General features: G+C 34.1%; 4 protein-coding genes and 1 non-coding gene across 10 annotated transcripts; all 5 read right to left on the bottom strand.

Moving 5' to 3' along the window:
* Positions 380–10,218, bottom strand: LOC109346597 (protease Do-like 2, chloroplastic). 4 transcript variants are annotated; one of them, XM_019586250.1, is made up of 21 exons: positions 9,980–10,218; positions 9,708–9,833; positions 8,852–8,908; positions 8,279–8,352; positions 8,138–8,201; positions 7,808–7,852; positions 6,855–6,962; positions 6,044–6,121; positions 5,871–5,937; positions 5,626–5,684; positions 5,243–5,342; positions 4,552–4,631; positions 3,749–3,805; positions 3,145–3,248; positions 2,033–2,120; positions 1,827–1,912; positions 1,689–1,713; positions 1,527–1,598; positions 1,267–1,317; positions 1,128–1,188; positions 380–1,042 (listed from the first exon to the last, which is right to left on the bottom strand). In XM_019586250.1, the coding sequence occupies exons 1-21, from the start codon at positions 10,151–10,153 to the stop codon at positions 798–800; spliced, it is 1,821 nt and encodes a 606-aa protein (XP_019441795.1). In that variant the 5' UTR covers positions 10,154–10,218; the 3' UTR covers positions 380–797. The 4 variants fall into 4 exon arrangements, with proteins under 4 accessions (XP_019441795.1, XP_019441794.1, XP_019441797.1 ...); XM_019586249.1 differs by having other exon boundaries at positions 9,708–9,836; XM_019586252.1 differs by having other exon boundaries at positions 8,852–8,902; positions 9,980–10,217.
* On the bottom strand, positions 10,998–11,069 carry TRNAP-AGG. The gene has a single exon. It is a non-coding gene; the product is annotated as a tRNA-Pro (tRNA).
* On the bottom strand, positions 11,702–13,691 carry LOC109346598 (U1 small nuclear ribonucleoprotein C-like). Of its 2 annotated transcripts, XM_019586254.1 has the most exons (4): positions 13,502–13,691; positions 13,145–13,415; positions 12,105–12,379; positions 11,702–12,013 (listed from the first exon to the last, which is right to left on the bottom strand). In XM_019586254.1, exons 1-3 carry the CDS (start codon positions 13,589–13,591, stop codon positions 12,117–12,119), a joined length of 624 nt encoding a protein of 207 aa, XP_019441799.1. In that variant the 5' UTR covers positions 13,592–13,691; the 3' UTR covers positions 11,702–12,013; positions 12,105–12,116. The 2 variants fall into 2 exon arrangements, with proteins under 2 accessions (XP_019441799.1, XP_019441798.1); XM_019586253.1 differs by having other exon boundaries at positions 11,702–12,379; positions 13,502–13,690.
* Positions 14,409–17,147, bottom strand: LOC109346600 (U1 small nuclear ribonucleoprotein C-like). 2 transcript variants are annotated; one of them, XM_019586256.1, is made up of 7 exons: positions 17,054–17,147; positions 16,910–16,953; positions 16,782–16,824; positions 16,209–16,250; positions 15,852–16,122; positions 14,812–15,086; positions 14,409–14,720 (listed from the first exon to the last, which is right to left on the bottom strand). In XM_019586256.1, the coding sequence occupies exons 2-6, from the start codon at positions 16,915–16,917 to the stop codon at positions 14,824–14,826; spliced, it is 627 nt and encodes a 208-aa protein (XP_019441801.1). In that variant the 5' UTR covers positions 16,918–16,953; positions 17,054–17,147; the 3' UTR covers positions 14,409–14,720; positions 14,812–14,823. The 2 variants fall into 2 exon arrangements, with proteins under 2 accessions (XP_019441801.1, XP_019441800.1); XM_019586255.1 differs by having other exon boundaries at positions 14,409–15,086.
* On the bottom strand, positions 19,206–21,052 carry LOC109346604 (serine/threonine-protein phosphatase 6 regulatory ankyrin repeat subunit B-like). The gene has a single exon (XM_019586263.1). It carries the CDS (start codon positions 20,845–20,847, stop codon positions 19,441–19,443), a length of 1,407 nt encoding a protein of 468 aa, XP_019441808.1. The 5' UTR covers positions 20,848–21,052; the 3' UTR covers positions 19,206–19,440.

Consider the following 23,904-nt stretch of genomic DNA (forward strand, 5'->3'; position numbering starts at 1 on the left):
AATTTCTCCTTATGTAAGATTTTTCAATCAACAAAGCGTTGATCTATGTAATATAAGACATCTTGAAAGGGATTAATTATTGATCCAATGATATAATACTTTTGATAGTATCAAAAAAATTGCAAGATCTCTAACTAGAAGTGAAATGTAGAATTTGATACCATTTAAGACTTAAATAATTAAATCATAATTTCTTCCCCTACAGTAAAGTATAACTGCACGAGCAAGACTCTTTCCATTTTAACTCTTTGCTTAATTGATTTTGCACTTGTATATTTTTCCTCTTTTTTTTCAATAAAATTTACTTTTGAATATAAAAATTAGTATTCAAATAAATTAAATCATTTCAATATTTTGAACAATCACAAACATACTCGAATGTTATAGTTTCTTCCTTGTGGGAACAAAATCAAAATTTCCAAGACATCAATAACTAATGTATTTAAAATGTTACATCAAATGTATCAAGGCTTTATAAGAGCCATTCTTTATGTGCACCACCTAAAAAATACAAAATACAAAATGCAACATGAAAAGTTGAGATAAAACCTGAAGAGATCTTTCAAGTTTTATCAAATAAAAATGAAGTGAAAAAATCATGTTAAATTTCCTATCCTTCCCAGAAAACCCAAAAAATTAAGAGGGGAAGACAATGTGAATAAAAATTATTGCTTCTAACATGCCCCAAGATTAGCAGCATCAAACCCTTCATGTGTTATAGTGAAAAAATGTGGCCATGTTCTTCAAGTGCTGCTGCCATGAAAAATTTCACTTTGACATCTCCAAGTGCAAATTTATTATGCCCAGAAGAGTCCATCAACGCCGATTTCATAATTTGAAACTGGGATATCGCCAAATTCCTTCTCTGTTGATGGGTCGCCTTGGAGTGAATTCACATTCGGTTTGAAGAGATCAGGAGATCTTTCAGATGGGATACCATAATCTGTGAGTATGCGTGATGAAGCAGTAGCAGCAGCTTTTCTCTCCAAAACAGCAACATAGCTATCTTCAAATTCAAAACACAGATATCTGTCCTTGCATGCTGAGTAAGAGAAAAGCAATGGGACAACATTGAGATATATCTCAATAAAATGAATGCACAGTAGTTAAAGAATGTTACAACTCACAATCAACAAGGTGAGCAAGGTGTTGGATATTTTTAATTCGAGTTCCATTGAATTTTAAAACCTGCGAAAAAATATTATTTGAGAAACAAATGAAGTTGGGGAATGTGGGAATCGATCTAAAAAATTGGATATGACTTGCCTGCAGATTGTTCATATCTTCATAACCTATGTTGACTTCATTTGCTAAGACCTATCAATCAAAAAGAGGAGCAAAGCAAAATTAGACCACACAAATAAATTAAACAGACAACTAGAAAACGCTAATGCTATGACATTGTTCGATAAATTAACAGAAAGAAGATCTTTGTCCGAAGTAAATGCTACATGTGATGGAAAAATTCCAAGAATACAATCAAACATCATTTACATAATTTTCAAAGAAGAAACCTAGCAACAAACCTGTGAAAGGATTACTATTTGTTCCCCTTCAAACTTTGCCAATGAGTATCGTGCCTTTGCCAATAATTTTAGCTGATGAAGGAAAAAACATACAAATTATTCAGAAACTAAATTTTTTCAACTTTCTGCTTTAAGGCTGACCCACACAAACTTAGAACTTACCCCAATAGTGTCTTCACATTCCTCCCTGCCAGAGGTTTAAGAATTAATGAAATAATAATTAAAACACCAGAAATAGGAGTGAGCCCTCCCAAGTAAAAACTATGAATACTTCTAAATATGAGAATACATGCTACATACTCGATCAATGGCTCCGAAAGGGGTGTGAACACTAAACCGGCAATTATTATATAGGAAGGCTGACCTCCATCAATGTGATATGGAACCTTGAAGTTGAAGAGAGAGAGAGAGAGAGAGAGAAAACATTGCAAAAAAGATAGTATCAGATCAAGAAAGTCATGAACAAGAAATTGATTGATACCACATTTCTATAACATATTACATACCAAATGAACTCGTGGATTTAAAACAACTTTAACTTTCATTGATGTTCCTGCTCTGATGATCCCAAGCTCTGCAGTATCACCTGGAAATCTGTACAATAATATTACTCTAGAATCCCATTCTAAGCATCAGTGGCCAGAAAAGCAAACACAAAACCCTCTGAAACTTGCTTGACAGTATTGTCACAATAAGAACTCATGAAAAGTCACAAAATAAGGGTCTACCGGTTTGAGTTGATGGGGAAAATCATCTGAACAAAAAAGTCAGTTTTATATAATGGGAACTGACTGGTTTAGTTTTGATGATACAATCAAACAAATCCTGATTGATTTGGTTTAGTTCCGTCTAACAGGTTTTCGGTCCAGCACATTTTTTGTATAAAAGAAATTACTCAACTTCCTTTTTTTTCCCTCCAATGACCCGATTGGCAATAAAAGAACATAACAATATACAACAACAACTACAACCAAGCCTTTATCTCACTAGGTGGGGTTGACAAAACATAAAAAAATATACACATAATAAAGTATTCTAAAAAAGCAGATTAAAAATAAACACATCTAAAAAATTCAAAAAAACAACAATTATTTTAAATCTATAAATATGTATGGAAAATATAAAAACAAACATGCACAATTGTATGATTCTGGTTATCTTTGGTTTGGTTCAACTGCATAAATAAGAACCAAAGTCCAAACTGATTCAATCAGTGTACATAAAAAGAGAACCAATCAAAACAAAAACTAATTGTTTCTCTTTCCAATTTTCTGTTTAGATCAGTTTGGTTCAGTCATGAGCACCCCTACAGCCCTACCATAAAATAAACAGCCTATAGTATATTCAATATAACTTGCATTGAATTGTCTTTGTAGAATTCATTGCGAAGTGCCATACTTCTATTCCTTGCAGTTTATAAACATACAGCAAAAGCTTGGGAACATTGTAAACTAAGCATAAAAGGTGTTAATATTACAAAACTATAAGCCCATAGATATAACCATGGTAAAAAGTTTATTGGCAAAAAGTAAGCATGATAACACTAAAATTCAGTGATAAACTATAAATCAAATGCACTTCTTAGTTTGTCCAATCTGGAAGAGAATGAAGGCCTTACTTTTGACTAATGAGGTAGTGGAATGCAATTCGCTCATTTGATCGGAATGGGACTGTTCCTTCACAGCCAACACGAACATCATCAAATCTGACAATAACATCACCCTGAAAATGCAAGTTTTGTCTCAAATGTTAATGTGTGGGTCAATGGATTTTAGCAGATTTTCTTATCATCTTATGTAAGTTCTCCAGGTAAGACTTCTCCGACTCTTCTATTTTAAAGGTTAATGACAAATATCACCAAATTAATTACCTAAAAGAAGACTTGAATGAATTTTAAACAAGGATGAGAAGATATCCCCACAGCTATTGACAGTTCAACACCTCATGGATAATTTCGTTTTGAAAAAAATCACAGTTGACAATAACATTTAGACTCCAAAGCTAGGCCAGCCTTTTATTTCCAACAAAAAAGATAGCATTTCATGCTGTATTTGTTTGTTCCCTTTAGAATCCAATTGTAAAAATTCAAATACAGTGGGTGATTAAACATCTGCTACATTTATTATGTAAAGAAGCAAAAAATGATTCGAAATTTTTGTTGGTTGTCTGCTCATGGACCATTGGAGGATAATATTTTGCAAATAAAAACCATTAACTAATACCTCTTTTAATACATTATTTGCATCAGATGTTGGTTCAACTCTACGCACCAATACACCCTGACCAAGACAGGAAATGTGAAATATCAAATTCAGTGCTATAAAATTAAGTATAGAAACAGGTATTGTTATTGTCAAATCAGACATATCATAAGAGGAAAGAAATCTGTTTGCTAACCACATAGGCTGCAACATAATTGAAAATCTTGATATAAAAACTATTGCATGATGTGCAATTCCTATTGGGGGAAACAACAATAATTGCGTCACACCAGAAACTCAAACATCAAACACTATGTAATTAATATCTGTCCTACCAAGTGATAAAGGACCAAAGGCATTCCCACAAATATGTTCACTAAGCAATTCCCCAGTGTTTATCAAACTAGAAATCTCAGTACCAACAACTAAGAAATACCCATTTCTCCCTCATCCTTCCACTCTAGCATCCCTCTTAGAGGCTTCAGTTCTTCCTCCTTATAACTTATCCCCGTTCCTTCTATTTTTTTCCTAGTCTCCACTCTTCCTACCTTAATCAACTCTTCCATTTCAGATCGGCAAAGGACCATCCTTATCATAGAAGCAGTCAATATGGCACAATCCTATGCTAATCATTACAAGCTCTATGGGCATAAGACTAATTCAATATTCAGTATGGGCCCCACAATATGCAATTAATCATATCAAATTATGAACGGCTGAATATGAGCTAACAAGACAAGGTAACAGTAGAATGTGATATTTATCAGGACATTACTATTTATTGTGGGATTTTCAACCACTGAAGATTTTTGTGAAAGAAATACCTCATTACTCTTTACTTTCAAATATGCCCTTAGCACAGGATTCTCCAGCTTCTGTATAAGTACACCAAGGCAAGCAAAACCTGGGAATAAAAACAAAGCTTTAGATCACCATTACAGTTACCATATAAAGCTTGATTAGGAGGCTGGACTTGCAATAGACATAACATATGATAATACAACAACCAACATAACAGGTGATATTGCTTGCTCAAAAACAGTAGTAATCAATTTTCAAATATACTGTTCAAACTAATCATCAGAAGAATACAGATTTTGACCATGAAATTACATGTAATTTATTTTGTAGGTGAACATTTTTTTAAAGCGCACTTCCCGGGCTTTGAACCCAGACATGCTCAAACTTCATGTCTCGCAGCTCTGCCAACTAAGCTGACTCTTGAGGAGCATATATTGACGTAACTAGAAATTTGTTATTATTGTTGCAAAGATGCAAACAGTTTAATTTATGCACACAAAACATAACAAATGTGAAAACATTTTGAGTAGAACTGTCATTGCAGAAGTCTAATTTGAGTAGCATATAATAACCTTTATAAATAAGACATGTCCTGAGACTGAGTCATGCAAATGATATTTAGACAAATACTAAATTTCCCCTAGCAGTGCAATGTGACGGCACTAGTAAACATAATTGCACCAAATATAAGCATACTTTAGTAGAATTTCTTACCAGTATACCTGCCATTCTTTTCATAGTCAGACAGAAAATGAGATACAACTGTTGTTGGAATCACATATCCAATATTCTCAGCATCTTCAGATCTGAGGACCTAGAAGTAATGTCCCATAAGAAAATGACCCAGAACCAACAGAAAAACGTAATGAAGTTTCTGATAAGTTAGCACAAGACACATGATTTGAAGAAACAATATTTCTGAAGTAATATAATTAATCAATTGAAGTGGTCATTCTCATTAACAGGATTATTTTAATATGTCAAAGTTTGCAAGTGTCAGCGTTATTTTAGAAAGTCGGCCTTTTATAGCAAACTATACAGTCCAAGTAAGCATTAAGCCATTAATACATCAATTAACAGCAGGCCATAAAGTCTACCTGAAATGCCACACCAATGCACTCGCCTTGGGCATTGAATGCCGGGCCTCCACTATTACCTAAAATTTAACAAATGTAAGCAATGACTATCACATCAATGCATAGTAATTCCGTAAAAGAGGAAGAAGTTATTTCAGTAGTGGGTGGCAGTTATACTAATTAGAACAGGAAAAATAAACTAGAGAATGTTTTTATGATGGAGAGGTGGTGAAAGTAAAAGTTAAACCACACTTAGATATACTGACCAGGATTTATTGCTGCATCAATTTGAATGCCCAACAAATCGGATGATCCATGAGCATATGATGTGACCTGATTCGAGTTTTTTTAACAATTGAGAACTAAAATCCCAGAACAAAAAAAATTGATTGATTTCATGATAGATGAAGTGGTAAATTTCAAGTTCAAGATACCAAACCTCTATTCGAGATACAACTCCCTTTGTCACTGAAATTGTGTCTCCTCCAAGGGGATATCCCACAACAGTTACAGAATCCTACAGGTTACAGAAATAATTAAAGAAATTTCAGTCCAAACTCCAAATAATGCAAACAGAAATATATCAGTAAAAAAATTATACTTGATGAACTACATATGCTTTAAAAAGTTGTCCAATTAATTACTAATTCACTCATTTTCATAAATTTATTAAAACCATACAGTCTTGGTAGTTGAGGCCAAATAATGATGAAATAAATCAGCTACTCTTTTGTAACCAGAAGTGGTGGAGAGTGAGTACCAAACGAGAAAGTAAGTAAACTTACTCTTCCATGTACTAGTTGAAATTTTGTGGAACAGGATATTATTGTATATGTTATCAGATAAACATTTGGTACCAAATACTGATCAGCGGGGATGAATCAGCATTATTTCTAAATTCATGCTATAGATATTACTTTTTCACCAACTGTATATGTTATTTTAGCAGATTTTACACGCTTAATAGTCAAAAAGAAAGCTACAGCTACCATCCTGTTCTATAAATCCATCTAACACGCTCAATGATTGTTCATTCAAAGAAGATAACGAGGAACTGAGGAAGAAGTACAAAGCAAAATGCAAGCATAACAAGGAACTGAGGAAGAAGTACAAAGCAGTTGCCGGCAGTTTCACTTTGACTTCATTAACAAATCAGTTACCATTTCTTCAAAGAAGATAACAAGGAACTGAGGAAGAAGTACAAAGCAAAATGCAAGCATATTCCTGAGAAGAAAGGAGTAATTGAAAACCTGAAGATGTGGCAAATGTCCAAATCTGAGAGGTTCCACTTCTCTCCAAAATTCATCACTTTCAACTGAAAGCAAAGCTATATCACAATCCACACCTCTGGCTAATACCTGTTGCATAAAGCAAATACATGAAAATGATATAAATATCAATATCTCAAGAGCCTTCCTTGTCTGTTGAATATTATCATTTGGCAAAAAATATATTGGAATACTTAATGTTCTATACTTATATTTCGCTGTGGTACAGGTATTTGATGATTACTTATTTATAATGATGAATATTTAAAATAAAGGTCATAGATTTATAATATAACTTCTACTTACAAAAACTTCTATTTTTCTGTATCATCATAAATTAAGAAGGATCAGACAAATGAATCAACAGAAGATGTATGCTAATCAGGAACTAGTTTCTTTGAATCATCAAAACCATTTTATGTGTAATACCGTTCTTCAATTATTGAAAAGGGGCACAGTCACTACAAGTTACCTTTATTAATTATTACAATAAACGAAATCCATAAACTTGTAAAGGAATTTCCCAACCCTTCCAAGTTGCTATTGAATCATCGACCCATGCTTCCTGAAGTTTCTACCATGCATAACCTACTTTTTGCCATGCAGGGTAACATGCACTCTATAATTGATTCATCAAAAATATATAAGATGGTATAACTTACAATTAAACCCTAGAGATATTGGGAATCAGGAGTTTACTGTTTAAGAATCAGAAACCATAGAGATATCAGATTCTTTTCTGCACTTATACATTTCTAAGTAACTTTTTAAGACTTTTAACGGTTATTACCCTCTGCTCTTAGCATGCTATCAAGGATAAGTGAGATAATACTATTGAGAAGATATCTTAAGCAAATTGTTCTTCACATGGAAAGGTTGACTACATACTAGCATACTGAGAAAAACCAAAGGACAGCTCCTTCATAGGAGCATACCTTAGCCACGTATTTTTTATCATCCCCTCTCCTCTTGACTTTAACCTGCAATCATTCCAAAAGTATAAACTTAATCTCATTAACTTGCTTAATGCACCAGACCTTACAAATAATTGGATAAAGTAGAAATCTTAAAAGAATATGTATACAAAGTTTTAGTTTTATTGGGAATGCAATGTATAAGCTTATATATAGTTTCAACTTTTGGCTGCCTATTTCATAACTAAGGTTCCTTTGGCAACCGATTTTAAAAATTTACTATAAACTCAGTAATAAATTTATATTACAAGATCTACAATCTACTGAAGATAGGAAAATTCAGGACAATACCTGTGTATTATGTTCCACACAATGTGCATTGGTTAATAGTTTCCTACCTCCAATCATAAATGCACTGCACAAGTTGTGGCCTGTAAGATTAAGTTGAGAAGGATTTTTAATATTCTACAGTTCGGATTTTCAAAATCTTGCCTTCCGGTACTCGTGAATTGCCTCTGTTTTTGCCACGGAAGTGAATAATCTGGGGCAGTATGGGTGCAGTAAACCTAAAGAGGTTACAGAAAGAAGATATCTTAATGAAGAGATGATGGATACAAGAGAAATGCAAATATATAACATAAGGTTATTATATGAAATTTAACAAGATACCCATTGTTCGAAAGAGGAACAAATACTGTTTGAATCACTGTAAAGTGTAAAACCATGGGTAGTATAGAAATGAGTCTATTTAACAGAAGGAGAGGTGTCAAATCATATCATAACAAATGAAACTCAGATATAGGTCAATTAATAATATTGAACTTGAAATCACCAGACAACCTAATGGCATGCCATGAAAGCTCCCAACCAATAACGTGAACCAGCCAGAAAACAAATATAGACAGAATAGAGGCAAGAAATAAATAACATGTTTCGTGTACCCCAAAAAAGTGTTTGATTTAGACTGTGAAAATTAAAGGTGGACCCCCTCTCATGCCAAAGGTTTGAAGCAGAATAAAATTAATCCTTAACTAGGAAAAGAAAAAAGGGCGATTTAAACGTTACCTTCACAACAGCATTCAGGAAAGCTGCGCTTTGTATGTTACTTGGTTCAACCTGAAATTGGATATAATTATTTGAAGAAATTAAGAGATGCGTGCTAAGAGAAATAGTCAAGTTGCATCAAATAGTTCTTAAAGGTCAGAGAAAAAGGGCCACTCTCATTGAAGGCTCTTCTATTATAAAGAAAAAGGAAAGATGCCTCTTGTTTATGACACTATACCCATCACCTTATTTCCCCACCAATGGGACAGGATGGCATTTTGTGCATACAACGAGAAATTACTCTTTAGGGTTTGTTAGCGAGTTGGATTTTAGAGGGGAAGAAAGAGAAAGGGAAGGCTTGAGAACCCTTTCACAAGTATATTTTATGGTTTGTATGCCTTTCCCTTCCGCTAATTCTCCTCCAAAATCGAACATGCAAACAACCATTTAATGGCCTAAAACCGAAAGTGAAGAGAAGGAAAATGTAGATGAGGGATTCTTGAACATGGCAAATCTCTATTCCATAAAATATAAATCATGCTGACCAACATGGCAACATCCAATGTACTCAAACAGTAAAACCCGAACAATCACATGGCTGAAACAAAACTTGCTTCGGACAAATGAAATTGGTCGAATAACATGACAAAAAAACATATCTTTTATACCTCCATTCAACTAAAAAACAGTTTGTGTAGATATACCACCACCCAATTCATTACATAATACATATCTAAAAAATGTGGGAGTTGAGTTACCACAGGCTCCAAATTTTGAGCAAAACACGAAACTCATGTAATTCATCATTTTACAAATTGCAATACGTGAAGAAACCTAGTCAATTTCACTAATGCAAATTAAAAAGTAAAATGTGTACCTGTTGATCCTTTGAATCAAAGACAGAATCCTTATCTTTCCTAGGAATGCCAAATCCTTTATAAGAAGAAGCTGGTTGGGGTTTGACCAAATTCCCCCCTTCATCTTTTAATTGCTTCTTCTTCTTCTTCTGCAGCAGCAAATACAATTTCAATTGTTAAAATTTAAACTATTATAACAAAAAAGTTCGGCCAGTGCACGAGGCTCCCACTTAGTATATCCCTCCGGAAAAAAAAAACAAATAAATAATAATAAGAGTAAGAGGGAGTATACTTGTTGAGTATTAGATTTAGAGGATGGAGGGTGTGGATTGGAAGTTGCGCGTGCGTTCTTGTAATGGAGGGAAACTATGGGTCTATATGAAACTTGGGAGTAGCGTAATTTAACTGTGGACCATAGCGCAGAGGATAAGGAACTAGTAGTGCAGCTCCAAAGTGGAATCGCCATTTTCACACCTTCACTTCACTTGCTTCTTCAACACCACATGGAATTATATCCTTATTAACTTCTTGACTATTTTATTTTTATCTATTTTATTTATTTTCAAAACAATACCTTCATTGTGGTAGGTTATAGAAGTATGGCTATTATCAAATTTCTTGTATTAATGTGTGAAATCCGATTCAGACATCAAACTAAAAGATATTTCGTATTAAGTTTAACTAGTTAAACTAAAAGATATTTCGTATTAAGTTTAACTAGTTTAAATAGTTAAATTGTTTGGTCGGATCAGATGATTTCATATATAATTTATCATTTTTATAATAAATATATAGTTATATATAAATACAAAATTTTAATTTTATATAATTAATATTTATGTGTAATTATATTGAAATAATATATTTTCATAATTTTGTAGACTGAAGTAAAACAAAATATTATAGTAGTGTTTTATTTTTTTAAACTTTAAGTGGACCGTCCAGTTCACTTCCCGGGTTATTTCGGTTCAACCAACTTTAACACGATCAGACAAAAATTTCTTCAGTTTAAAGCGATCAATCATCATTCGGTTAAAACTATAAATTAGGACCATGTTCATGTCCGATCAGCGGCCGAACTGGTCGGACCATCCAGTTATCACAACACTGAGATATTGTATTCATTCTAAAAATAATTATTGTATTATTTTTTTTCCTAGTGTTATTACACATATCAAAGAAGACCAGCCCAAATAATACGGTTGTTTGGACTCTTAGTAGTGTTAGGGGCTTATAGTGTGTACAAGTAGTCCATTCACCCAAATAAAAGTGCACTTGCGCAATTTCTCTAAAAATAAATATAAAAGTTTGGGGCATTCCGAGAATTGAACTCGGGACCTCTCGCACCCTAAGCGAGAATCATACCACTAGACCAAATGCCCATCTCGTTGTTGTTTTGTGTCATTTTGGATAAATATAAGGCCGTCTAAGCTCAAGGTTAACATTTTGGAACTTTAGTGCTCTTGGAAAATATATCAAAAGTGAGCACTTTTTCATCATCTCAGTTTGATTGAAAATGATTTTCAAGATGACATGCACCATATCCAGATTAATGTGATATTGGACTCAGCTGAATCAGATTTTGGTGAAAATTAAGCCTGCCTTCCTCATTATTTCTAATTCATTTCATAGCGTCAGACATTTGGGTGTGTATAGATTATTGTTGGTTAAAGAACATAAGCTCATATGTGGTAAATATGACAGGCATTACTTGTTGAATATGGATGACACCATAGCCATAATTGTCTTGGCTAATTAGGAACATGAGTCACAGATAGCAAATGAAAATGTGCAAGCCACATTCAGGAGAATATCAATCTGAACAGACGTCAAATCTACTTTTAAAAAAAACAAGTACATTGATTCGAGTAAATCATTTCTATAACTTGGTGAAAACGAAGCCAGCCTACCTCATTCATCTCAACGTGCAATTTTTCAAGTGGTTCTGAGCACTAGAACTTGATATAAATTATTTTTCAATGATAAAGCTTTGGTAAAACTAAAATTAATTAACTGAAGAAGAAAATTTATCGATGATCTATGTCAGAAATTCTAAGGAATTAACACTTCCATAATTCCATATGAATACTTCCATCCATAGCAAAAAAGTAATTCATACAACTTTTTCCCGCATTCAAACTGTTTGACACAATACATACCAATATTCTATGATTGCTGTAAATATGACCAAACATGGCCAGTGAGAGTCCTCATTGCAGGGAGAGCACAAAAAATTAAAGCCATAGACTCCAACCAAGGTAGAATTATCCACAAAGAACTGTGCAACACATGGTGATTCCATGCAACGAGTGCTCGTGCCATCTCCCTGAGTCAAATTGAAGACAGCAGAGAATAAAGGCAATGTAATCATGAAAAAATATTGCATAAGTGCAGGTATCAATGCTGACATAACATACAATTTGAACGCATCAATGATTGCCCTCAGGGGCCTGAGCATTGGCATTGTAATTATCATAACCTCCAGATGGTGAGGGTGCCATTGGATTGGCTTGATACATTGCTGATGATCCCATAGAGGGAGCACCATTCGAAGCTGGTGTTGCAGTGCTTCCAGGAACTGTTGGAGGGGGAGCCAGGGTAGGGGGTCTGGGCAAAGTAATTGCTTGACCTGGTACCTGGGGAGCACCAGGTGGAGGTACCATTGGCGGCATGGTAGGTCCAGAACCATATCCTAAGAATGCCAATTGGAAACCACTTACATCAGATATGCAGGAAAAAAAGAACTAGTATATCATGTTTGAGAATGGCTACAAAATTTTCTACAACTTGCGGTATGTTGCTGCTTTTGAACAAATAAAACATGCATGGGTTTTCTTATTCAACAAAAAGGAACTACAAGAGAAAGGCTAGTAAAAAAGTTACATAGATTGAATAGGAAAAAATTCAAAATACAAGGTACTTGCAATAATATAGGCCAACATGAATTTGTGGCAAGCAATCAAGATGTGCATAATCATACAACCACAACAACAACCACCAAGCCTTCTCCAACTAGGTGGCTACATGGAACAAACAATACCATAATGTCCAATAGTAAATCATGTCCAGAGACAAACCATTTAAAGCTAAATTGTTCTTTATGGTTCTAGCCTATAGTTTTTATTGGCTTCCCTCTACCTATGACTATTCGGCCACCCTCCATCCAATCTACTCTCCATAGTATGGCATCTATAGGTCTTGCCCACATAATTTTATAAAAGGTCCTGTCCACACATTCCGACAAGATTCTACCATCTTTTTTACAATAGGTGCTATATAAACTTTCTCTCTAAACCAATCATTCCTAATCCTACTGTCATTGTCATAATCATAGCGCATAACAAAGAAAAGAACAACGTATCTGCATGCAAAAGCATAAGCCAAATTTGAATGCCTCAATGAGAGCATATGGCAGTTTTATGCAAGTAATGAAAGAAGTGAACAAGAAGATATTCACCTGGTGCACCAGGCATTGGTCTAGGCAAAAGAGGTCTGAATCCCCCGGGCATTAGAGGTTGACCTCCAGGAACTTGTACACCTCCAGGAATAGGCAATCTTGGTGGGGGCAACATGGGGGGAAGGTTTGGCCTCTGACCCATTAGATGATTATAAGCCACACCAACCTGCTGAAACGCTGTAGCTTGCCCCAGATGTTCTTTGATCCTTTGATCAATTAAACTCTGGGTCTGTTGTTCTTCAAACTGCTGGTAGTAGGACCTCACATTTGCCTGAAGGAACAAACAGATATTAAACACAATGAGCATTAGAACATTGATGCAAACCTATTTTAAGAAGTAAGAAAGTTTCACGGTACCTTGTGTTTGTAACCTGCATTATGCTGCTTTCTCACAGATGGCTGCAATATCACACAAACAAAGTTAGCAACAAATAGATGTGCCATCATGGCTAACAAGCTTACATGAAATTACCCTAAACATGAGAATCTGCATAAATAAGTGAAACACGTCAGATTCAGTTTGCATCTTACTAGTGTTAGTTGGATCAATTGGAAAAGAAAAATATTACAAGAGTTAAACTTTTCTTGCTTGCTATGAGTAAAACATGTTAGCAGCATTAAACTCTTCTACATTCTCGTTGTTGTTTTGTGTCATTTTGGATAAATATAAGGCCGTCTAAGCTCAAGGTTAACATTTTGGAACTTTAGTGCTCTTGGAAAATATATCAAAAGTGAGCACTTTTTCATCATCTCAGTTTGATTGAAAATGATTTTCAAGATGACATGCACCATATCCAGATTAATGTGATATTGGACTCAGCTGAATCAGATTTTGGTGAAAATTAAGCCTGCCTTCCTCATTATTTCTAATTCATTTCATAGCGTCAGACATTTGGGTGTGTATAGATTATTGTTGGTTAAAGAACATAAGCTCATATGTGGTAAATATGACAGGCATTACTTGTTGAATATGGATGACACCATAGCCATAATTGTCTTGGCTAATTAGGAACATGAGTCACAGATAGCAAATGAAAATGTGCAAGCCACATTCAGGAGAATATCAATCTGAACAGACGTCAAATCTACTTTTAAAAAAAACAAGTACATTGATTCGAGTAAATCATTTCTATAACTTGGTGAAAACGAAGCCAGCCTACCTCATTCATCTCAACGTGCAATTTTTCAAGTGGTTCTGAGCACTAGAACTTGATATAAATTATTTTTCAATGATAAAGCTTTGGTAAAACTAAAATTAATTAACTGAAGAAGAAAATTTATCGATGATCTATGTCAGAAATTCTAAGGAATTAACACTTCCATAATTCCATATGAATACTTCCATCCATAGCAAAAAAGTAATTCATACAACTTTTTCCCGCATTCAAACTGTTTGACACAATACATACCAATATTCTATGATTGCTGTAAATATGACCAAACATGGCCAGTGAGAGTCCTCATTGCAGGGAGAGCACAAAAAATTAAAGCCATAGACTCCAACCAAGGTAGAATTATCCACAAAGAACTGTGCAACACATGGTGATTCCATGCAACGAGTGCTCGTGCCATCTCCCTGAGTCAAATTGAAGACAGCAGAGAATAAAGGCAATGTAATCATGAAAAAATATTGCATAAGTGCAGGTATCAATGCTGACATAACATACAATTTGAACGCATCAATGATTGCCCTCAGGGGCCTGAGCATTGGCATTGTAATTATCATAACCTCCAGATGGTGAGGGTGCCATTGGATTGGCTTGATACATTGCTGATGATCCCATAGAGGGAGCACCATTCGAAGCTGGTGTTGCAGTGCTTCCAGGAACTGTTGGAGGGGGAGCCAGGGTAGGGGGTCTGGGCAAAGTAATTGCTTGACCTGGTACCTGGGGAGCACCAGGTGGAGGTACCATTGGCGGCATGGTAGGTCCAGAACCATATCCTAAGAATGCCAATTGGAAACCACTTACATCAGATATGCAGGAAAAAAAGAACTAGTATATCATGTTTGAGAATGGCTACAAAATTTTCTACAACTTGCGGTATGTTGCTGCTTTTGAACAAATAAAACATGCATGGGTTTTCTTATTCAACAAAAAGGAACTACAAGAGAAAGGCTAGTAAAAAAGTTACATAGATTGAATAGGAAAAAATTCAAAATACAAGGTACTTGCAATAATATAGGCCAACATGAATTTGTGGCAAGCAATCAAGATGTGCATAATCATACAACCACAACAACAACCACCAAGCCTTCTCCAACTAGGTGGCTACATGGAACAAACAATACCATAATGTCCAATAGTAAATCATGTCCAGAGACAAACCATTTAAAGCTAAATTGTTCTTTATGGTTCTAGCCTATAGTTTTTATTGGCTTCCCTCTACCTATGACTATTCGGCCACCCTCCATCCAATCTACTCTCCATAGTATGGCATCTATAGGTCTTGCCCACATAATTTTATAAAAGGTCCTGTCCACACATTCCGACAAGATTCTACCATCTTTTTTACAATAGGTGCTATATAAACTTTCTCTCTAAACCAATCATTCCTAATCCTACTGTCATTGTCATAATCATAGCGCATAACAAAGAAAAGAACAACGTATCTGCATGCAAAAGCATAAGCCAAATTTGAATGCCTCAATGAGAGCATATGGCAGTTTTATGCAAGTAATGAAAGAAGTGAACAAGAAGATATTCACCTGGTGCACCAGGCATTGGTCTAGGCAAAAGAGGTCTGAATCCCCCGGGCATTAGAGGTTGACCTCCAGGAACTTGTACACCTCCAGGAATAGGCAATCTTGGTGGGGGCAACATGGGGGGAAGGTTTGGCCTCTGACCCATTAGATGATTATAAGCCACACCAACCTGCTGAAACGCTGTAGCTTGCCCCAGATGTTCTTTGATCCTTTGATCAATTAAACTCTGGGTCTGTTGTTCTTCAAACTGCTGGTAGTAGGACCTCACATTTGCCTGAAGGAACAAACAGATATTAAACACAATGAGCATTAGAACATTGATGCAAACCTATTTTAAGAAGTAAGAAAGTTTCACGGTACCTTGTGTTTGTAACCTGCATTATGCTGCTTTCTCACAGATGGCTGCAATATCACACAAACAAAGTTAGCAACAAATAGATGTGCCATCATGGCTAACAAGCTTACATGAAATTACCCTAAACATGAGAATCTGCATAAATAAGTGAAACACGTCAGATTCAGTTTGCATCTTACTAGTGTTAGTTGGATCAATTGGAAAAGAAAAATATTACAAGAGTTAAACTTTTCTTGCTTGCTATGAGTAAAACATGTTAGCAGCATTAAACTCTTCTACATTATATTGTACTTATATGACTAAAAAAGGAAAAATTGCAAACAAACCACTGCCACAACTGTTAAGGGAAACTCGCGCCAATTAAGTCGGCTACAACTCAAATCTTATCTGAATTCATTTCATTGTTGGAGGGTTGACTGAGCCAGATGGCTTCCCCAACCCTAGGATGGGTTCAAAAAAATGTAAGCAGTGATATTTTTCAAACCCAGTAGTACCTATAAAAAAGTAATAGCAATTGAAAGAAGCAAAATCATAATGAAATACATTGGATTAAACTAATCGTGGAGGGAAAAACTTACAGAATCGTGAGTGAGATATGTATCGCAGTAGTCACAGTAGTACCTATTATAAATAAGAAAACATAAAATTAAGAAGAATCGATTTGATGAAACCTGGAGATTTTGAATAACTGATTTGAACAACGTACCGAGGCATCGCTGTTTCAATGTGAATGGCTCCACCGAGAAAACCCTAGCAATAATAGATCAGAGGAAAAAATCAGAGCTGGGAGAGAATTAGAAAAATGAAAACCCTAGAAGTGTAATAAAGGAATCGGAGCATGAGAAAATACCAGAGATGTGAAGAGGAGTTGGAATTGATGGAGGAGATTTTGCTACCGAGTGTTTACAAAATCGGAATAGAGAATGAGAACGAAATCAAATAACACAAAACAGATGTTCATTTATTTTTTTAATATGAACACACTAATAATTGAAATATTTTTTATATTGTTATATGTTAGTAAATTATTAGTTACTCATATATTAATTATGATAGACTCTTTTGATATGAATATTATAAAATAATGGTAAATAATATAAGAATAGGGTAAAAAAAATAATTAGAGGTGCATAAATTTTAAAGTGATGTTCAATTAGGATAAAAAAGACTTCTGCACGATTCATTATTCACAATATAAACATCTCTTATATGGGGTGGCGACATGCAAGTTTTAAGTTAAGAAGAAGAACAATATTAAACAAAAACAAAATTCTATCGGTCGTTTATTTTAGTTGGTTTGTTAAAAAAAGGGGATTATTGTTGCAAGAGGTCATTGAGTAGTAAATTTTGATCCAGAAAATATGTTAACAAGCCTCCTAGATATTTAGCATCCTTTGGGTAACCAAATTTTATATAATTATGTTTTCAATGGTGTCTCATTCCATATCACAGGTCAATCATATATTGATATGTGGATAAAAAAAAAATTTAAAAGCAAAAAGTAATAAAATGGAACAATATGATTGACTTGGGACATGGAGTGAGACACTACTTAAAACATGTGATCTCATAAATAACTTGATGTTTCTGCATTATGTGCATAGATGTATTGAAAGTAAGGCTACAAATGCAACTTGTTGGCCAGAAAGGTCCTTTGAGTGGAATGATATTTTGCTGAGTTTCACATTCTAGTTATGTTTTCCTAATTACTTTAAGGAATAATTATGAAGAAGAAGGAGCATCTTCACCCTTTCTAGTTTAGCACTTAGGGGTTTTGTATAGGTTTCGATATAAAAAAGTTAACGAATCTAAATATAAAAATTTATTTGTAGTATACTTAGATTAGTTAAAATTATAAACTATACCGATTTGATTAATTGTTTAGTTTTTTATTATTAACTTTTCTTATTCAAAATACAAACATAACAATGGAATTTGATAATAAAATATATTATTTATGGAGAATAAGTGATAACTCAGTGTGAAAGATAGTTACAAAGTTAATATTACATACAATTGGTACAAAAGATTCACATTGCTACCTAATTAAAAGATTAGATGACTTGTTGCACATGAAAGAAACACACACAAAATCAATAAATGATATACAACAAAAATTACAAGTAAATAAGTGTTTTTTTCTTCAGTGTATATTAAATATATAAAGAATATCATTGGTTATTAATTTATTGACCCACCCCATATTCTTGATTTTATCCAGAATGAGAGAATCACTATTGTTTAGTCAGAATGAAAATGTCAAATCTTTGAATTTTGAGGCGTGACTACAACTCGTATTTGAAATTTCTCTCCTCCAACCATTTGTCGTTTCTTCCTCTTTTTCCCATAATTTGTTTTCACCGAATCTTTTTCGGTGACCTCATGCATTGTGCTATTAAATTAAATTGAATTGAATTAAAATAACTTAACAATAACAAATAAATACAAATGCTACCCAGAATATTGCGTCTTATTCTTATTACTCCCTCAATTCCTTATTTTTGTTGTATTAATTTTCCCCCCAAAACTCTATAGTTTTATATTTTAGAGATTTAGTAAAAAAAATATCGATTTTATCCTTATTAAATAATTAATTTCATCCTTTTTACAAGTGCTTAAAAATCTAATGGTCTGCAAAAAAAATACTATAAAGATTCAAATGAATCAATGAGAACCAACATGACATCTACTTAGTAGTATAAAGCCTTAGTGGAACTCAAGGTAGATCAGAATATTAAGAATTTGATATATATGACTTGTTGAGAGAGACAGTCATAACCAAAAAAATTAGTTTCTTAGCCAAATGAGGGATACTCTTCTATATACTAAAAAACTAAATTAAAGATTTCTTAATTTATATATTAATACCTTAAACAACAAGAAAATATAGGATACAAGATTTGCATTATATGCCCTACATTATAAGATAGTATTACTATCATTTAATGTTTAATTATTATAAACTTTTATTTTAAATAATGATTTTTTTTTTGTCTAAAATTATAACCTGTGGTGCAAGTAAGATTACTCCAAGCCATATAGAAACTTTTACTTCTCCTACCAACAAGATGAAGTTGAGATACATACAACAAGAGTGAATGCTTCATTGGGAGCAAAAACACAACTCGTTCTTTCTCTCCACAATTCATCAAAACCAACATCCACAAAGTAAAACAAAACTATGTACATTATGCAGACAATTTAATTGCAAGAAAAAGATTTCACCTAACCTTGTATTCATGCTTTCTCTTGATAGAAAGTATTATAATCAAGAGACACATGTTTTTCAACACAATCCAAACTACCTTCAAAGCTTTTAACATTTACTTGAGAACCATAAGCAATCAACAACAGTACAACTTGCAAGTGTCCACAATGTGCAGCAGAATGAAGTGGAGTGTAACCATCACCATCAATAGCATCAACTTCAGCACCATTTTCAAGCAACACCTTCAAACTCTTGATTCTCCCTTTAAACGCAGCCCAATGTAAAGGTGTCCAACCATTCTGATCCTGCCTATTCAATGAAGCACCTTCTTCAATGCACCTTTTCACTCTATGAACATCATCTAACTTCACCCCACGCACTAATTCATCACCCCAATGAAGTAAATCAAATAAATGTGAGTGCCCATTTTCCTTAGCAAGTAAAAATGCAGTCTTTTCATCTTTGTTTCGAACTTTCTTCACATTGGAGCATTCTAACAAACACTCCACGGTCTTCAAGTGCCCTTGTGATGAAGCATAGTGTAAAGGTGTCCAACCCTTCTTATCCATGTAATTAGGGTTTCCTCCGATTGAAACGCAAAACTCGATTACTTCCACGTGCCCTTGAATCGCAGCCACGTGAATCGGGTTTCTACCATTGGAATCAACCGAATTTATGTCAATTTCGTTATCACCGAAAGATTCTATCAAAAACTTCATGAAATCGATTCTGTTTATCGCTGCTGCTTCGTGCAAAACTAGGTCAACTGAGTTTTTTATTCTACAACAAGAAGCTACCAGAAGCTTCACCACGTCGAATTTTTCGCTTCGAATTGCGAAGGGAATAAGGGATTTCCCGTTTGAATCCTTGAAATTCGCGTCCGCGCCAGCATCGATCAAAACGGCAACGGAATCCACGTTTCCGAGTTCGACAGCGAGTTTTAGAAGCTTGTTGAGGTGCGTTTTGTCACACCCAGATAACACTTTCTTATAAAGATTGCAACTTTCTGGTATTGGGTTGTTGCTATGGTGAGAGATGAGAAAATCGGCGACGTGGGGGCCAACTAAGGAGATGGGTAAAACGGCGTCGCGGAAGACGTGGGGCCCAGGTTTGGAAAACATACGGCGGAGGTCGTCGTGGCGAGCCTTTCCGGTGGGGAGCATGGTGGTGCGGACGACAATGACGTCAGCAGGGGAAGTTAGAGGTGGTTGGTCGGAGAAGCGAGAGAGTTGAAGGGTGTATGATGAAGAAGAGAGTGGTGGAATTATTGATAAGGGTTTGTTGAGAGAGAAGATTGAAGGGTTTGAAGTGGTTAAGGAAACTGCCACAGACATAGTATGCATAAGGTTTTTGAGCTTGAAAGTGGAACTACACTTTTGTCCCTTGTAGAAGAGTAGCTCCACTTCCTTTGAATCTGGTTTCACCAATCTGTCCATGTTGTTTTTGTTGGTGTTGTTTTGTTTGGGGTTTGAGTTATAAGAAAACCTGTGCTTGATAGAATTTGAGGCTTCCTCTATCCTTGTTTGTTTTATTTATCTTGTTATTGATGTTTAGACTTTAGGACTTTGATGAATATATTAATGTTAGTCTATGATATTTGGAGCATGCTCGTTGGTTAGGGTGTGAGAGTGACAAGAAGGTGAGAGAGAGAAAACCAACCAGACATACAGTGATGATGTAAGACATTACTGGATCTCCGATGTCGATAGTTCAATTCCTGAGAGTGGTACTTATTGAGAGAGGCAATAATGAACCCAAAATAGATTATTTTCTTACACAAAAATGTGAAGGAATATCTTTAATAGTACTAAAAAATGGTAAGAGAAAAGGGTGCATTGACTAATTGATAGTGAAGTAACAAAGAAGGATGTGATATGAATTAGTTTTTGACAAATATGGTGAAGCACTTTTGGTGAAGACTTCAGAAGGAGGGACTCAACAGTTGACACAGACAAAGTAAAAAAGCTGTGCTGTTAGTTCCAACCAGCTCAACTCTAAAAACAACATTGCCTCTCTGAATTCCAAAGGATTGGTTGTGTACTTTCATAGTAAGACCACTTAATTGGATTGTAGTGAAATTATTTTTATATTTTCTTTCAAAATATTAGGCATGATTGAGAGGATTTTGAGTTTTTCTCTTCCCCAAAGATTGGATTCATTTTGTGATTTGAAAGATTTTTGTAGCCTCTCAAGGTAGAGACAGGGCATCTATCTAACCTTCAAGAAATAGAGTGTTCCACATACTGTTTTTGGCCATATGTGAAGCCAATTAACAATTTGATTGTTAAATTTTTTTAATAGAGAAATGCAAGGGTTCAACTTCAAAGATAATATAAATTTTTTTTTTTTAATATAATGAGGTCATGCTAAGCAGCCATGCCTCATTTCTATATAAGTGTATGATCATAAAAAAATGCTGAACTGTTATTTAATTCAATTATTGTTGTCAAACCAAAATATGGATGTTGTTCCCTTCTTGGTATGCATCAACTAATTTATTGACAAAAAACTAGCAACTATGTGTGTCACACCCTTAACTTGTGGAATCTTTTTTCTAAAATTGTTAATTGCTTCTGAAGAAAAAAGTCTATCCACTGCTTGTATATTGTTAATTGCTCATGAAGATAATACATATAATGGCATGTTAACAATTGGGCCTAATTATAGATCCAAAATATATAGCTAAGTTAGTTATCCAAGGCATCTCTCATAAGCAATAGTTGGTTATCTTGACCCTGCAATCCAAAGGATTATTCAGTTTATGATGTTATTAACCATGTTAGTGAAGCATAATCTTACTTGACTACCATAGTTTCTTTTTTAATGTGTAATATTGGAAATGCTCATGTCACATACACATGAAGCTGTTTTTGCTGTAACATTTTGCTACCAAATTTGGAATAAGTATCAGCCAAATTTTGTTAGAATGGTTGGCCTAACTTCTTGATCCTAATAGCTAATTGAGTTGTCAATTATTATAAATGGTTCATTCCTCACATATTCAACCACTTTGGGACTTCATACTTTCATACTTTATCTAGAAAGTAATCTCATATATAACCAGAGAGAATTTGCAGATATAGTAGATACATTAAGAAAGTTTCATGGAGATGGTTATTTCTATTTGATGTTGCATAAATTAAAAGTACAGATAACTAGGTTGAAAGATAGGACTATGCATTACATGTTGTTCAACGAGCCCAAAGTTGGAATGTTTAAATAATATAGGTAGGTTGTATTTACAGTATAAAAAATTTTACCTTATTAAATTATGGTTTCTAACTTAATTTATAGTTGTAATATCTTTTTCTAACTTCTAAGCTTATATATGATCTTAGGCATAAAAAGTTCATTCAAGTTTAGCTAAATTATGGTTAGTTAATATATATGATCTTTAAAATATATATTTGATCTTTGTTTATATGTTCTTCAAATCTATTATATAAGTTTTCAAATTTAGGTCCATCATTGTGTATCTATTATATGCTCATTCATATAAGGATTCCTCAAGTGTTCGATGGATGTAACATCCTGACTCATGAAGCATTCGGTTTGTTCTTTTCTTCTCCCTTATTTCAAATTTTCTTCAAAATACTTTTGATTTTTTTTAACAAATTCAATATTTAATAATGAGAGGGTTCCCAAGTTATTGACCAAACGCAGAAAAGGCCAAACCCAAAGGTGGCCCGCATCTTATTGATACACCATTCTATTATCTATTATTTGTTATAAAAACTAAAAAGTATAAAAAATTATATATTTTTTAATATAGAAATATGATTACTAAAAACAAAAGTTGAAAGATGCAAAGGAAGAAAGAAGGAAGTTGTATTGAACACGGCAATATGTTTGGTATAATTTGTGTGTATGTGTGGCACATGCTTAACCACCACTCTCATGCCAGGACTACATACATATGCACCCAAAAACATAAATGCACGCTCTTGCCTTTTTTTTATTTATTAGGGTGAAGATATTCTGTTTTCGTTGGTGTCTCCAATAATGTATCGAACCAATTAAAATATATTATTTTAATAAGAGAGAAAATTATAAAAATATAAAAATGATATTACTTTATTGGACAGGAACATGAAGACCGGATTCTTTTAGGAAAGAGGATCGGAAAATGATTTTACTTCACCCCTTTGGTGATCCATCTCTCTTAAACATGCGTTGTAAAGGCTATATTCTCAGTAGAGGAAAAAGGTTAAATAATTTAAATATTTCACTAGTGCCAGAGCTAGCAAGAATATTTACTTTTTTCTTTCTTTAAGGTTGAATATATAGTTATATACACTCTTTCTCTCATATAATTGCCTTCTACTTTTTTATTATTATTTTATTTAAATCTACACCCTCTACACCAAATCTCGATGCACTTCACCCATGACCAGTTCTGGCACATGGAAAATGCCAGCAAATTAAGATGGGGCTTTTGCTGTTATTGTTTTTTTCGTTTTCTGATTTATTCTATGATTGTCATTTGTGATTTA

This window comes from Lupinus angustifolius, chromosome LG04 (assembly GCF_001865875.1).
Source record: "Lupinus angustifolius cultivar Tanjil chromosome LG04, LupAngTanjil_v1.0, whole genome shotgun sequence".
Lineage (NCBI taxonomy): Eukaryota > Viridiplantae > Streptophyta > Magnoliopsida > Fabales > Fabaceae > Lupinus > Lupinus angustifolius.